Genomic DNA, 15,987 nt, shown 5'->3' with positions numbered 1-15,987 from the left:
CAGGTGATAATTATTAGGGTGGCAAGGAAGGCAGCCTACTCAACAGCATGTAAATTTTATGGAGATTGTTCTTGAATCTTAAGAGTATATCTAATTCCATCTGGTACTCAAAATAGGAAACAATTTATAATGCTAGCATTAGTTTTAATAGTGAAAGCATAACCCCCAAAATATAAAAGGGGTGGGGAATCCCACAACCAACACAACAATAGGAAACTTCTGCCAAAGCACTTTCATTCACAAGTCTTTTTTTTTTTTAATGCTTTCTGGGTTTTGTTTTGGGTTTGGTGGTTGTTGGTTGGTTTTGTTTTGGGATACAGGATATCAAGCCTACAAGTGTTGTATTTCTAAACTATATCCTCAGTATTTTTTGTTTTGGTACAGGGTCTCACTAGGTTGCCCAGGATAGCCTGAGCTTGAGATACTTCTGCTTCAGCCTCTGCAGTAGCTGTAATTACAAGCATATACCGCCACACCCAGCTAGTCTTATAAGAAGAAAATGATGGACTGAAAATTGATTTGTACTTTTGATAAAGATAACATTTGAAAATATATATTAAAAACAAAACAAAACATTGCTGAGTGTCTATAATCTCTTACCGGAGAGAAAGAAGTGTCCTCTAAAATAAGTTCTTCAAGCTTAAGTGCAATTAGATGTGTTTCAAGTCCCTTAATATGATCCACAGCATTAGAAATTAAAGTCTGAAGTCCAGAAACATAGTCTTGGAAACTGGTGAAGACAGGTGGCTGGGAACAGGATTTGAAACATTTTTTAAAAGATGAAATACTATCAAACGCATTCCCAATGCTTACAACATGTAGGTATGCTGATTGCATGCTATACCATGACAGGAATGGAGATATATATATATATACACATACATACATCACCAAACAATATAACTGCAAACTCAAAAAAGGAAAACTTAAGCATTTGCTAAAGTGAGGTTTTATTATATTCTGGAGAATCAGAGAGAAGAGAATCCACTAGAAAATATATTACTTCATCATTCAACATACAGCCAGCCAGGAAACTCTACCACCTCTCTTCATTTTAAGATTTCCAATAATGTTAATGGAGAACAGAAACATAATAATCTAAGTTTGAATAGAAAAAGTAAAAGATAGCAACAAACAAGAAAATTTAGAAAAAAGAACAGAGAAGGGGAACAGTGTCCTAACAGATATTAGATACATTTTGAAGTTATACTGAAGCCAGGCGGAGGGGTGTTGTAAGTAAATTGTATTCATGAACAACTCTTTATAAGTAAATTGACAAAGTGCTGGGGGTGCAACTACATGGTAGAGCCCCTGCTTACTATGCACAAAATTCTGAGTCTCATCCCCCATACCATAGGGGTGAAAAATGAGCAGAATGAAAGAAAAGAAAAAAGGCCCAAGATAAACTGAAAGACATGAGGGAAATTAAATGACAGTCAATAAATCTCAAAAAGAAAAAAAGAAACCTCCAAGAAAATACCAAAAGATAATTTGGCTAACAAATTTTGAAAAGCCTTTCTAAACATGTTGTCAAACTAGAAAACATTCAAGATATTATTTAAAAATACTACTTTAATTAAAAACAAAACAACAGAAAAGGCTGGGTGCATGTAGAATGCTTGTAATCCCAGCAACTCAGGAGACGGAGACAGGAGGATCACAGGTTCAAAGCCAGCCTCAGCAATGGTAAGGCACTAAACAACTCAGTGAGACCTTGTCTCTAAATAAAATACAAAATAAGGCTGGGGATATGGCTCAGTGGTTAAAAGTCCCTGAGTTCAATCCCAATACCCCAAAGGGAAAAAAAAAAAATCATTCATTAAAAAACAGATGAGGGGGCTGGGTATGTATGTGGCTCAAGTGGTAACTCGCTTGCCTGGCATGCATGGGGTGCTGGGTTCCATCCTTCGCACCACATAAAAATAAAGATGTTGTGTCCACCGAAAACTGAAAAAATAAATATTAAAAAAAATTCTCTCTTTAAAAAAAAAACAACAAAAAACAGATGAGGGCTGGGGTCATGGCTCAGGGGTAGATCGCTCACCTAGCATGTGCAAGGCACTGGGTTTGATCCTCAGCACCACACGAAAATAAATAAATAAAATAAAGGTTAAAAAAAAAAAAGAATGCTTTAAAAAAAATGACAATTTAAGAAAAAATTGCTTCATTGGGCTGGGGTCGTGGCTCAGTGGTAGAGTACTTGCCTAGCATGTGGAAGGCACAGTGTTCGATTCTCAGCACTGCATATAAATAAAGATCCATTGAAAACTAAAAAAATTTTTAAATTGCTTCGTTTATAATGAGGATTAATAACATTATTAAGAAACCAACAGAGCAAAACTTATCAATAGGCCAGGAGCAGTGGGATAGCAGTAGGATAACAAGTTCAAGGATAGCCTGGGAACTTATCGGAGGCCGTGTCTCAAAACAAAAAATAAAAAGGTTGGGTATTTAGTTTAGTGATAAAGCATCCCTAACTTTAATTTTTAGTCGGGTATTAGGGAAGTGGGGAAGTATAGACATAAGAAAAATACTTCTACGAGAGGAAACTTGAACGAAGAACAGATCATATATTATCTAGCAAGGTGTGGTGATACACACCTGTAGTAGTAGCAACTCAAGAGGTTGAGACACGATGACTGCAAGTTCAAGGCTAGCCTCAGTAACTTAGCAAGGCCCTAAGCAACTCAGTGAAACCCAGTCTCAAAATTAAAAATAAAGAGAGCTAGGGATGTTACTCAGTGGCAAAATGTCCCTGGATTCAATCCATAATAGCAACAAAAGAAATATCAGAAAACTTTAATTTTTAAACACATATAAACATATAAACACACACACACATAAACACATATATGTCATATAAACATGAGATCCCGGTGGCTCATGCTTTTCACTCAAGAAATAGTCTAAGACATACACAGTGACATGTGTCTATAATCCCAGCAATTTGGGAAGCTGACGCAGGAAGATTGCTTAAATCCATAAATTCAAGATCAGCCTGAGCAAGTGACCAGCTAGTAAGATTCTTTTAAAAAAGAAGGAAAAAAAAAAAGAGAAAATGAAAACTTTTAAGATCCTAATGACTCTTAAAATATGCAAGAAAACTTTTGAAAAGAAAAAACAGCCTGTAGCTAGATTGTTATTTGTGTTTTTCTGTTATTACCATGATGATACTGGTTTCTTTTTTCTTCTTTTTCTTTTTCTGTAAACTTAATTTGTATGGTCGCAAGACACTCTCGCAGTAACTGGACACCCAAAGGATAACAGAAATAGTCTGAAAGTGGAAAATGTGCAAAATAATCAATTAAGATTACAATCCCATCAGGAAGTTAAAGGCAATGAATTGAAAAAGAAATTCTAACTGGAAGTTCTGTGCAAATCCTTTTTTTTGTGGGGGAGGGTTACTGGGGATGCAACGAGGGGCTCATACATGTTAGGTAAGTGCTATACCTCTGAGCTACATTCCTATGCAATTCCTTTCAATTTCTCCCCTGAATTTATTTTCACTCTCACATCTTTATTTGTTCTTCCTTTGGGGGCAAAAGGCAGTCTGGGGAGAAACTGGGGATAAAATCCAGGCTTTTATGCAGCACCAGTCTTTCATTTCTACAGTCACATGTTGATTCAGCACTTTTTCTTCTGCTCAGAATACCACAATACCCTACCTACCTTTTTATTATTTCTTCTGGCTCTCCCAGCTAACTCCACATCCTCCACTCCATTCTGTTTCTTTCACATCTCTGTATAATTAGGGATCTATTAACATCCTTTTTGCTTAGTCCAAATTCCTAGGCACTGAATCAAAAGATTCTTTACAATATGGCTCTCCCCACATGCTTTGCCAGACAGGTAAGATACTATTTCACTTGCAAATTTTGACTGAATTTATATGGAGATGGGCATGATAGCACACACCTAGAATCCCAGCCCCTTGGGAGGCTGAGACAGGTGGACAGCAAATTCCAAGGCAGCCTCAGAAATTTAGCAAGGCTCTAAGCAACACAGCAAAACTCTGTCTCAAAATAAAGAGGGCTGAAAATGTAGTTTGGTGGTAGAGAAGATCCCTCAAGTTGATCAGCACAGATCCTGGATTGTATTAAATTAGCTATTTACCAATCTCCTCCTATATTGCAGTGTGTGCATATATGTGCATATCCAGTTACTGCTTTATTTCTTTGGCACTTCTAATATGCTAGTTGCCAGACAAGAGTATATTGCTTTTGGGGAATTAGACTAGTAGGGAAGGAGAAGTAAACAACTTTGTGACAGAATTAAAGGAAAGATAATGGATTATGAGTGAATGCAATCCTCCTTTTTTCCTCTAACCAGAGAGTTTGGTTATATCAAACCCGGGACTCCTTCATAATGCAGAATATCTCAGTAATTAGTAAACAATAATAAAAAATGTAAGAAGCTGAAAGAACTAACTTAAACTCCAGAACAAAGAGTGAGTCAGGGTCTGGGGTTAGGACTCAGGGGTAGAGCACTTGCCTAGCACATGTGAGGCACTGGGATCAATCCTCAGCACCACATAAAAATAAATAAATAATGGGCTGGGCTTGTGGTTCAGTGGTAGAGTACTTGCCTCATATGTGTGAGTAACTGGGTTCGATCATCAGCACCACATTAAAATAAATAAAGATATGGTGTCCATCTACAACTAAAAAAAAATATTAAAAAATAAAAATAAAAAGAGTGAGTCAGGCCAGGTATGGTGGCACACACCTGAAATCCCAGTGGCTTCGGAGGCTGAGGCAAGAAGATCAAGAGTTCAAAGTCAGCCTCAGCAACTTAGTAAGGCCCTAAGCAACTCAGTGAGACCCTATCTCTAAATAAAATATAAAGAGCTAGGGATGTGGCTCAGTAGTTAAGCGCCCCTGGGTTCAATACAATAAACAACAACAATGGGAATAAAAAGAAAAAGAAAAAACCAAACCAAACCAAACCAAACCAAAACAAAACAAAAACAAAAGGTGAGCCAGAAAATGGAAAGGAGAAAAATAGCTAGATTTGGAATGATTCTGGGTAACCTGAGAAATCATTAAAATAACTTCCAATAAATTTTACCTCAGCATTATGAATGAAATCATTGTAGAATTCTTGGAAGGAGATGGTTTAGAAAATGATTTAAAGGGCTTTTCAATTAACAAAAGCAGGATTACAGGAAGTGGCACATGCCTGTAATCCCAGCAGCTTGTGAAACTGAGGCAAGAAGATCATGAGTTCAAAGCCAGCCTCAGCGAAAAGCAAGGCACAATGCAAAGTGAGACCACCCTGTCTCTAAATAAAATTCAAAATAAGGCTGCAGGGATGTAGTTCAGTAGTTAAGTGCCCCTGAGTTCAATCTGGGGTACCAAAACAAACAAACAAAGCAGGATTACGGAGGTTAAATTGTAGGTATAGGATGGGCGCAGTGGTGTGCGCCTGTAACCTCAGAGACTCAGGAAGCTGAGGCAGAAAATTTAAAGTAAGAGACCCATCTAGGCAAATTAGGGACTCCTTGTCTCAAAACTGGGGGAATGGATAGCTGGTGATATACCTCAATAAATAAAGCACCACTGGGTTCACTTCCCGGTCTCCACCCCTCAAAATTATATTTCATTAATTAATTAATCGCAGGAATGTGGTGCCTGTTACCTGTTCATTGTTGAAGAGAACAAAAACTTACCTCAACAAAGAAGACAAGATTTTCTAAACGGGTAGGATGTGTTTTCAAGTTACCATTTTTAACTTCTAAGAGGTCACCTTTACATCTACTGAAGACATCTGAAGACAAAAAGATATTTTTATGGTTTTATTCGCCTTTTGTTTCAATGCTATTTTCAGGAACACAATCTATATAATCTAATAGAAAATAAGCAAATATAAAAGCTTAGTTCAGAAACTTTTTTTTTTTAACCAGTGAACCAAAAACTAGAGAATAACTATTTTAAGCCACTAAAAGTCATATTTACTATGGCTCTACAGACTTCAAAATAATACATTCTCGCCAGGTATAGTGTGATAAAACCTGTAAACCCAGTTACTTGGTAGGCTGAATCAGGAAGGAGCACAAGTTCAAGGACAGCCTAGGCAATTTATTGAGACTGTCTCAAAATTTTTTTAAAAAGGGATAGAGATAACTCAGTGTGTACAGTGCTTACCTAGCATGTACAGAAACCCTAAATTCAATCCCCACCATTAATTAATTAATTAATTGTAGAGTCTAAGTTATCTCAAAAATAGGTCACGCATGGTCCCAATAAAATTAAAATTGAGTGAATGATTTAGAAGAACTTGTATCGTGGAATGAAAGAACAAGAAAGTATACTACAGAAATGCATCTTCATAACAGAGGCTATGTTTTATTCTTATACTCTTGCTCATCTTTTAATTTTCAGACATCTTTCATATGAGCAATAAAGTAAAAGACCATTTAGGTCCCTGAGAAGACCGACCCTTACAGATTTAGAATGCATATATACCTTTATTTTTTTAAGTTGGGTACCTTTATTTTACTTATTTATGTGGTGCTGAGGATGGAACCCAGTGGCTCGAACATGCTAGGAGAGCGCTCTATCACTGAGCCACACCCCCAGCCCACATACATACCCTTTTAACAACAATTCCATTTCAAGGAAATTTTATCCCAAGGAAATAACCAAATAATTACTCAAACACTGTGTCCCAAGATATGAATTTCAACATTATTATAAATGTAAGAAATAATGCAAGTATATGTCAAACAGAGGAGTTCACAAGTAAATTTGTTATACTGACATTTCAGAATATTATGTATTATTAAAAGTGAACATATAGGGCTGGGGATTGGCTCAAGCAGTAGCGTGATCGCCTGGCATGTGTGCGGCCCGGGTTCAATCCTCAGCACCACATACAAACAAAGATGTTGTGTCTGCCGAAAACTAAAAAATAAATATTAAAACATTCTCTCTCTTAAAAAAAAAAATTAAAAAAAAATAAAAGTGAACATATATACATATGAACATATAGATGGATAGATAGAATTACATAGGTATCCATGAAAATTTAAAAAATAAAATAAAAAAAGCCTACATTATCTGTGTATGGTGGTGCATCCTTTAATCCCAGCCACTCCGGAAGCTAAGGCAGGAGAAGCTTAAGTTCAAAGGCAGCCTCAGCCAAATTATTGAGACCCTGACTCAAAATAAAAAGGCATGGCTGAGTGTGAAGTGCCCCTGCGTCCCTGGGTTCAATCCCCAGTATTAACCCCTCCCCCCCCAAAAAGGGAAGGGGGGTGGGAATCGCAGGTGTGCAAAGGAACGAACCTGTGTGTTATATACCTTTTCATATCTTAAAAGAAATTACTACTATGTTATTTTCACATACATATGAATGGCTGTAGGTGGCATCTATGAATATTGACTCCAAAGCATTAAAAAGTCTGGACAATTGTCTGACAAAGGAAAAAAGACCTTACTCACTTGTGTACCAGTTTATAATAGGTATCTAATACTTTTGTAATAAAAAATTAACTTTTAATACTAAAGAACTGGTTTTTAAAAATTCTAAAAATATGCATCATTATTTTTAAATCCTACTTCAAGTTTATATATATAAAAATTGAGCTACTGCCAAACAACCACATACAAAAATCTACAGTAAGAATACTCACCCTCCAGACTGGGGACACTCAAAATGCACAAGGTCCTAGATTCAGTCCCCAGCACCGCAAAAAACAAACAAACAAACAAAACAAAACAAAAAAACTCACCCTTTAACTGTTCTAGTAAAGACTTAAGACTATTCTCTATCCGCTCCTGTATCTCCACTGTATCTTCTGAAATTGAAAGATAAAAATTAAAAACTTTCATTTTCTTATTAACATAAAAAGCATAGTCAATACCTGTAAACAACACACAGTAAGAATTATTTTTTTCCTCTTAAGAACTTACGAATCTAAGGCTGGTGATATAGCTCAGTTGGTAGAGTGCTTGCCTTGCACATACAAAGCCCTGGGTTCAAACCCCAGCACCCACCCCCAATAAATAAATAAATAAAAATAAATTAAAAAAAAAAAAGAAGAGAAGCGGGAGCCCATGGGAAAAATGAAGTAACTTTGATTGGGCAAGGAAGGGGGAGAGGAGGATAGCGGAGAAGTATAGGGGCAGAAAAGATGGTGGAATATGATGGACATTATTACTCTAGGTACATGTATGACTGCACATATGATGCGATGCTACATCCTGTACAATCAGAGAAATAAAAAGTTGTGCTGCAATTGTGTACAAAGAATCAAAATGCATTCTGCTGTCATATGTACATAATTAAAATAGACAAATTTAAAAGGGCAGGGGAGCATTTAATCACCTTTCCACCATAGGTACTACCTGAAATTCTCTTTGAGGACTTGAAACCTGCCGAGTGCTTAAAAATTCTTGTAAATGATAGGATCTATAAACTTTATGATTTTGAAAAAGAGAAATATTTGTGATTCTCATTGGGTTGAAAGCTTGGGAATTTATCCACAAAATTGGGAACTTAATTTTTAAATCCAATTCAATCTAAAGCTAGGTATGATAGTGCATGCCTGTAATCCCAGTGGCTCAGGAGGCTGAGGCAGGAAGACTGTTGAGTTCAAAGCTAGCCTCAGCAGCATAGTGAGAACCCAAGCAACTCAGCGAGACCCTGTATCAAAATAAAATACTTTTGGTGCTGGGGATGTGTGTTTCAGTAGTTAAGCACCTCTGGGTTCAATCCCCAGTATCCAAAAAAAACCAAAAAAACAAAACAAAAAATCTAAAATTCAATAATCTTTCAAAAAGTCAACTGTTGGATGTAACAAGTCCCTTTAAATATGGGGAAAGAAATCAGGATTCTAAAACATTACTTTGAAATATGTGAATGTGCCCTCTTGAACATTAAACCAGACACTGCCTGAGCAGCTTCCAGCTTTCATCTACTCCATATTGCTAAGTATCTGAGGTTATAGATGTTTCATTGCATTTACTAAGTTTTCAATGACAAAAACCCAGGAAATTCACATGCAAGAAAATACTTACTTACCTAAACCATTGGTATCCAGCTCATAAATATCATTAACAAGATAAAAAGAACTTATCTGGCATTGAGAACAGCCAGAGTTAAAGAATCCACCCATTCTGGTAGGTACAGGACCAAGGAAAGGATACTAGAAAGAGGGAAAATAATATCCTTTAATTCATTCAAAAGAAGAAAATAAAGCTTTGTTAACTACTGGATAAAACTTATTTTGGGGCTAGGGATATAACTCAGTTGGTAGAGTGCTTGCCTCACATGCACAAGGCCCTGGGTTCAATCCCCAGCACCACAATTAAAAAAAAAAAAACAAGGGCTGGGGATATGGCTTAAGTGGTAGTGAGCTTGCCTAGCATGTGTGAGGTTCAATTCTCAGCACCACAATTGTGTCCACCTAAAACTAATAAATAAATAAATAAATAAACATTTCGGTGATTTAATGAAAAACCATTAATCAGCAAAGTATTTTCTGACCATTATAGTAAAAATAGAAATGGCATATGAATTTGTTGATAGTTATTAGAAATTTATCATCACACACCCAAAAAATTATTATGTTTTTTTTCATTATACAGCCTGGGTATTGGGAAAGCCTCTGCAATTTCTTCTCCATCTATAATATTCCTCTTTTTACTCCAGATGCCATAAATTGAGAGAGAAAAAATTCTATTCTTTACTATTTAGTCAACCCCAAAGTCCTAATTGAATGACAATCATAAATATAATCATTGAAGCTTTAATGGCAAATTAAATATATGATACCTGAATTTCCTTTTCAATAAATCGCTTTCCTGTCTCCACGGCCACCTCTAGCTGTTGAAGGAGCAAACGAAGAATATCAATGGGAGAGGATACACCATTCTCCGCAGTCTTCTCAGAGTTCTTTGGCTCCACAGGGTGGTTAAGACTCGGAAGGCCACTGATCAGCCTCAATGTTAAGGAACGGATTCTTAGCCACATGGTCTCCTCCTCCAAGGAAAGTTTCTTATGTTCTTCAGAAACATCCCTTAAACAAAAACATCCTCAGACCATCCATTTTATTCAACCTGTTGCCTTCAAAGCTTTCAACATTCACTTTTACCAGTCAAGATATTGCTGAATGGTTCCAATTTTCACTTAGTATTTGGATGATCTTAAAGCCAAAAATCTTCTGAATCCCCATTTCATTATCAATAAAATGGGCATGGTAACTTTCCTAACTTAATTTCCCCAGGACTTTTTTTCTCTGATAATTAAAGTACTACATGATACAAAAAGTTTGACAGCTGGAGGTGATGGCACACACCTGTAATCCCAGCAGCTTTGGCAGCTGAGGCAAGAGGATCCCAAGTTTGAGGCCAGCCTCAGCTGTGTAGCAAGGCCCTAAGCAACTCAGGGAGACCCTGTCTCAAAATAAAAAATAAAACGGGCTGGGGATGTGGCTCAGCAGTTAAGCACCACTGAGTTCAATCCCTAGTTGCCCGCTCCACCCCCGCCCGCCAATTCAAATGACAGAAAAGTAAAAATTGGGAAGGAAAAGTGCCCTGATAACCAAATACCCAGAGTATTAACAAGTTTGGTAAATATCCATTCAGATTTTTGCAATACAGATGTATAAAAAATGTAACTGAAGTACATTTTTATACATCTGTATTGCAAAAGTGAATTTCAATGGTAGAATGCATTGAAATGTAAGTTAAAATGGCAAGCTTGTTACATTCTAAAAATTTATGGTAAATAAATTGGTAAATTTGTGTGTGTGTGATGTAATACACCTTATATATATTTATACATATATCTTGAGTGTGTGGTTAGCACATGGAAGGCCCTGCATTTAATTCCCAACAATATCAAAATATCTATCTATGTTTGCACTTAAAATAATATTTATGTGGGCCAGGGCAGAAAACTTGCCTAGCATGTGTGAGGCACTAGGTTTCATCCTTAGCACCACATAAAAATAAACAAATAAAATAAAGGTATGAAAAATACAACATTATAAAAAAATAAAAAGCAAAAAAAAATAAGAATGGCTTACTATATCCAGACTGTTTGTAGAAACCATATAGTTTACAGTGAACAATTTGTTTCCTCTGAGAATCTAGGATTTTAGTACATGGTGGACAAAGAGTTTGTCCATGAACCAGCAGATAAAAATGGTAGGCATAGAAACACAGCACATGTTACAGCATTTTTCCCTGCTGAAGAAAGAGTGCACTCATTGTGTTCCTTCATAAAAGAGAACGCAGTGGTGGTTGGGGCTGTGGCTCAGCGGTATTGCACTTGCCTGGCATGTGTGAGGCTCTGGGTTTGATTCTCAGCACCACATATAAATAAATATAATTAAGGTCTGTCAATAAACAAAAAAAATTTTAAAAAAGAGAGAACACACAGTGGAAATCTGTGTATGGAAGTCTCCATACTCTGCCTACTCCTCTTTCCTTGCTGTTCCCATCATCTATTCTTTTGCTATAATAAACCTAAGCCCCTGTAATCATTCTAGCAAATCACCCAATGTGATTTTGGCAACCTATGAGTCATAGTATTTGCAAAACTATCTAATATATACACACTTGCAAGTTGTCTACTTCCTTAAAGCTCAACTTCCCCAGAAGCAGATCTGCTTAGCAGACCATATGTGGCATTTCAAATTTTGCCATGTATCACCAGAATCCCCTACATGAAGGCTCTATAAAATTGTGCCACAACGTAAATACATAATAACAAGCATCATTCCACATAACCACCAATCCTTTTTGTTAGAAATAAAATCTTAATCACTGAAAATGCATTTCTTTGAACTTCTTGTTACACCCTCTACCCACACTGTTTCTTTGTTATCTTCTCTATTGATCTATTAAGAGTCCTCAGCCAGGTGTGGTGCACCACTATAAACCTAATGACTCAGGAGTCTGAGGTAAAGAATCGAAAGTTCAAGACCAATTTAGCAAAACTGTCATTTATTTTTTTTTATTTTTTTTATTTAAGAAGGACGTGGATATGTATCAGGGGTAGAATACCCCGGAGTTCAATTACTTCCAGTTCAATCACTGAAGAAGAAAGATGGCAGGGGGTGAGTATGTATTTTCTCTATACAGATCAGGGGTATTAATATAAATGAAAAAAATCAGGGCGTAAGGACATAGCTCAGTGGTACAGCACTTGCCTAGCGCATGTAAGACTCTAGATTTCATCCTCAGTACTAAAAAAAAGGTATATGTATAAATATATATAACGTGTGTGTACATCACACACAAATTTACCAATTTATTTACCATAAATTTTTAGAATGTAACAAGCTTGCCATTTTTACTTACATAAGTTAAATCCTTTATGTTTACATTTCCACTGTTTACATGTTAAGAAAGGTTTTTCCTACCCACTTAAAAATATTTTCTATCTTCTAGAATTTCTAATGAGTTCTGGCATATAATTTTTAATCTCATTTAAAATTCATTCTCATATATGCTATGAAGTAGCAAAGGGGTGAGATGTATTTTCTTCTTCAGGCTTAACTATATTTTCTTATCCCAACAACAAACATATTATTTTATATTTGTGTTAAAGAGATTTTTCTAAACAACTATTAGATTAAACCTAATTCTTCCCACCCATCCAGTGCTAGGGATTGAACCCAGGGCATCACACATGTTAGGCAAATACGCTACTACTGAGATGCATGCCCAGCCCTTTTTATTTTGAGATATGGTCTCTCGAAATTGCCCAGTATGACCTTAAACTTGGGATCCTTCTGCCTCAGCCTCCTAAATAACTATAGGCTACAGGCCAGCACCACCATACCCAACTGGATTCATCCTAATCCTTTAAAAATAAATGGCTTGGCCAGGAATGGTGGTTCACTCCTGTAATTCCATCAGCTCGGGAGGATGAGTCAGAAAGATCATAAGTTCAAATGCAGCCTCAGCAAAAAATTGAGGTAGCTCAACAACTCAGTGAGACCCTGTTTCTAAATAAAATATAAAAAAGGGCTGGGTGTGGCTCAGTGGTCAAGTGCCCCCGAGTTCAATCCCTGGTACCAAAAAAGAAAGAGAGAGAAATGGCTTGGAGTTAAATTTTAGTTACCTGTCTTTTGGATCCCAGCTGAAGAAAACATTTAAATCTCTGTTATCTCGCAAATCTTCCCATGGAATGTCATCTTCTTCTGGCCTAAGATTCATTGACTTTATACTTTCTGCTAGGCTGGTTGATCTGCGATATATAGAATTTATTTCAATAGGAAAATAGTCATGAAAATGTTTTCAACATTGTTTTACAAGAAAGAAAGGAAGAAAAAAGAAAAAAATTATTCTAAGAAATAAGGTGATATAATAAAGTAAAAATCATGCCGACTTACTCCATGACAAGAGAAGGTCAAACAAAGTAATGAATCAGCACTAACTCCTGAAATCCCATTTGTAGTACAAAGGGAAACTTGTAAGCATAATATGGATCAAGAGAATGAGCATGTATAAAATGACTCCTGCAGAGGATCTGAGATGGTGCTGGCAATTCTCTATAATTCTTTTTTATTTGTGGGGGGATGGGGGTGGGGGTGGTGCCAGGGATTGAACTCAGGTGCACTCAACCACTATGCCACATCCTCAGTCCTATTTTGTATTTTATTTAGAGACAGGGCCTTGCTAAGTTGCTGAGGCTGGCTTTGAACTCACGATCCTTCTACCTCATCCTCCCAAGCTTCTGGGTTACAGTTGTGTGCCACTGCGGCTCTACCATTCTTTATGTCAGGCCAAAGTTCTGTTTTCTCTGTTCCCACCCCTTTTCTTTCATTCTCCCTGTTTTTTCCTTATCCTAAGCCTGGTAATGACACACCATGAGTGCATTAATGGCTTTTAGAATCTGATTTAATCCCTTCATTTGAGTCCTCCCCCCCCCCTTTTGTGTAATACTTACATATTTGCTTCAAGTAGAAGGTCCAACAGCATCCGTTCAGTACGGACTTGTGCAAAATGAAGAGAATTATTCAGCCTGTTCCTAAAAGCGATAAACTCTGGGATCTTCTCAAATGCACCATATTTGTAAGCTTGAATAATATATTCTGAGGTCTGGGAAGGAAAGACATCATCTTGGTATAAATATTTCACAGGACAGACACTGTAAGCAAACCGTGCCAGCCAAAACAAAATATTCAAGCTAAAATTAAGAAAAGCTTTGAATGCAATCTTTAAAAGTTTCTATTATCAAGTACAGAATATCAGTTCTTTATAATATTATTTTTCTTCCTTTCTGTACCAGAGTCAAATGTGTTCTTTATTAACATATTACTATTCACAACACCCAACTGCCACTACCATCCCACAGACCTTCTCTTGTCAGCCATATCTCTCAATGCAATAGGAATGGAGGTTTTGTGAGGCCACATCAATCAAAAATTTGCTTAGTGCCATTCTGGAAGGGATATTACTCCATGTTTTTCTGCTTCCAAGACCAGCTGTTTTATATAAAGGTTCCGAAGATGCCAGAATAATGGAACCACCTCCACGTACCCAAAATAAAAGTCACTCTTTTACAAAAAGGTTACTCCTTGGTTTTGTTTCTTTCTATACAATGTACCACACACATAGGACATATATGTATTACACCAGAATAGAAAAAAGACACCAAAGACTCATAAAAGTTAATGTTATAATCAATTCTGAGGACAGAACAACTTCAAGAACAAGTTTGTCCATCTGAACTACCTAAGACCTCTTCTAAAAACTTCCATAGACAAGTGAAGGAAACATTTAGTACGTGTTTTAACTGTAGATTAAAGCATACATATAGATGAAATGTTTACAAAACAGAGGCAAGATAAAGAATTCTAAACGGAAATCCTGGCATAATAGAAGAAAATCTCAGGCAAGAACATTTCAGAAGTGTAGGCCTATGCCAACAGGAATGAAGAACAGAAGATCAAACCTTAGGGTCAAGGAAAGCATCAAGCTCAAAGCTGATGTGTGACCAAATAAAGATTCTTCCTAGAAAAGTCAGTCTTTTTACACAGTCTCAGTTAGTCAGCTCTGCCCCCATCTCTATTATGACTGAGAAATTTGCCCAGTAGGAAAATAGGCCAATAGTCAACAACATACCCTCTGATACACAGCCTCGCAGGGTTCATTTCAGGCCGCGGGATTGCGCCACGGGCGCTAATTCAACTGCATTCGATGCGGCTTTTAAACCCCCATGGGACACCTCGGCGAGCTGTTTGCCTGCAGTATCTGGAGAAATTAAAGACGGACGGACACAAGAAAATTAAAAAGATTACTTGTGATCCTGCAGGTTTAAAGAAGGACTATCCAAAAAAGCTAGAGTGTACCTTCTAGCCTGATTAAGGACAGTGATATGCCCCATCAAGAAGAGGCCAGGACCCTAATCACATATGTCTATCCTATGGCACTTTGGCTGAGAAAACACATCAAGGTTTACTATCAGCCCTTGCGATAAGAACTTACAGCTTAAAAAAAAATGGAAACATAATTTAGTAAGTTATCAGGATAGATATATGACTTTGGTAATTCCAAACAACTTTATAAATTCCAGTTCTAAAATATGCTATAATTAAGGAAGAGAACTTACTGAGTAGTCCATGGAATAGCACTTTAAGAAAAAAACTTTGAAAAAAGCAGTGAGAAAGAAATAGTCTTCAAGAAACCAAGAAGGTGGACACAGTTACAGTCCTTCTTAAACATTGAAGCACCAGTGCAAGGCTAGATCTGGGCCAGGGCACAACCAATAACCTCTGAGAGACAACAGGGAAACCTGGAGGCCACAGGCACTTCAAGACTTTTGAATAGTATATGTCATCTGTACCTATTTCTACTAGCTTCTGTGCAAATGGGTATATTTAGATCCCATACGGATGCCTGAAATGAACCCTGGTCACTGTAAAAACTAGCAAATTAGGACATTAGACCTGAAACTTACAATCATCATTACGTAAGATAGACATTTTAAAGTAAGATTTTTAAAGTAGTACAAACATTTAAAGAATGT

The 15,987-nt window shown here is 36.8% G+C and overlaps 1 protein-coding gene across 4 annotated transcripts in view; it reads right to left on the bottom strand.

The window, feature by feature from the left end:
* Naa25 (N-alpha-acetyltransferase 25, NatB auxiliary subunit) overlaps positions 1–15,987 on the bottom strand; it is a 75,896-nt gene that overhangs the window by 12,587 nt on the left and 47,322 nt on the right. For 3 of the 4 annotated variants that reach the window (XM_013360461.4, XM_013360462.4, XM_040289447.2), the window contains 8 exons: positions 13,906–14,057; positions 13,078–13,203; positions 9,778–10,021; positions 9,025–9,148; positions 7,733–7,798; positions 5,669–5,766; positions 3,164–3,274; positions 601–747 (listed from right to left, as the gene is read on the bottom strand). In XM_013360461.4, coding sequence (XP_013215915.1) covers positions 601–747; positions 3,164–3,274; positions 5,669–5,766; positions 7,733–7,798; positions 9,025–9,148; positions 9,778–10,021; positions 13,078–13,203; positions 13,906–14,057 — 1,068 coding nt within the window. The remainder of the gene's footprint in view (positions 1–600; positions 748–3,163; positions 3,275–5,668; positions 5,767–7,732; positions 7,799–9,024; positions 9,149–9,777; positions 10,022–13,077; positions 13,204–13,905; positions 14,058–15,987) is intronic. The other variant, XM_021729327.3, reaches the window with a different exon arrangement.

Source organism: Ictidomys tridecemlineatus, chromosome 2, assembly GCF_052094955.1.
Source record: "Ictidomys tridecemlineatus isolate mIctTri1 chromosome 2, mIctTri1.hap1, whole genome shotgun sequence".
NCBI lineage: Eukaryota > Metazoa > Chordata > Mammalia > Rodentia > Sciuridae > Ictidomys > Ictidomys tridecemlineatus.
Note: the sequence above shows the minus strand (reverse complement) of the source record. Positions and strands in the feature narration are given on the sequence as shown.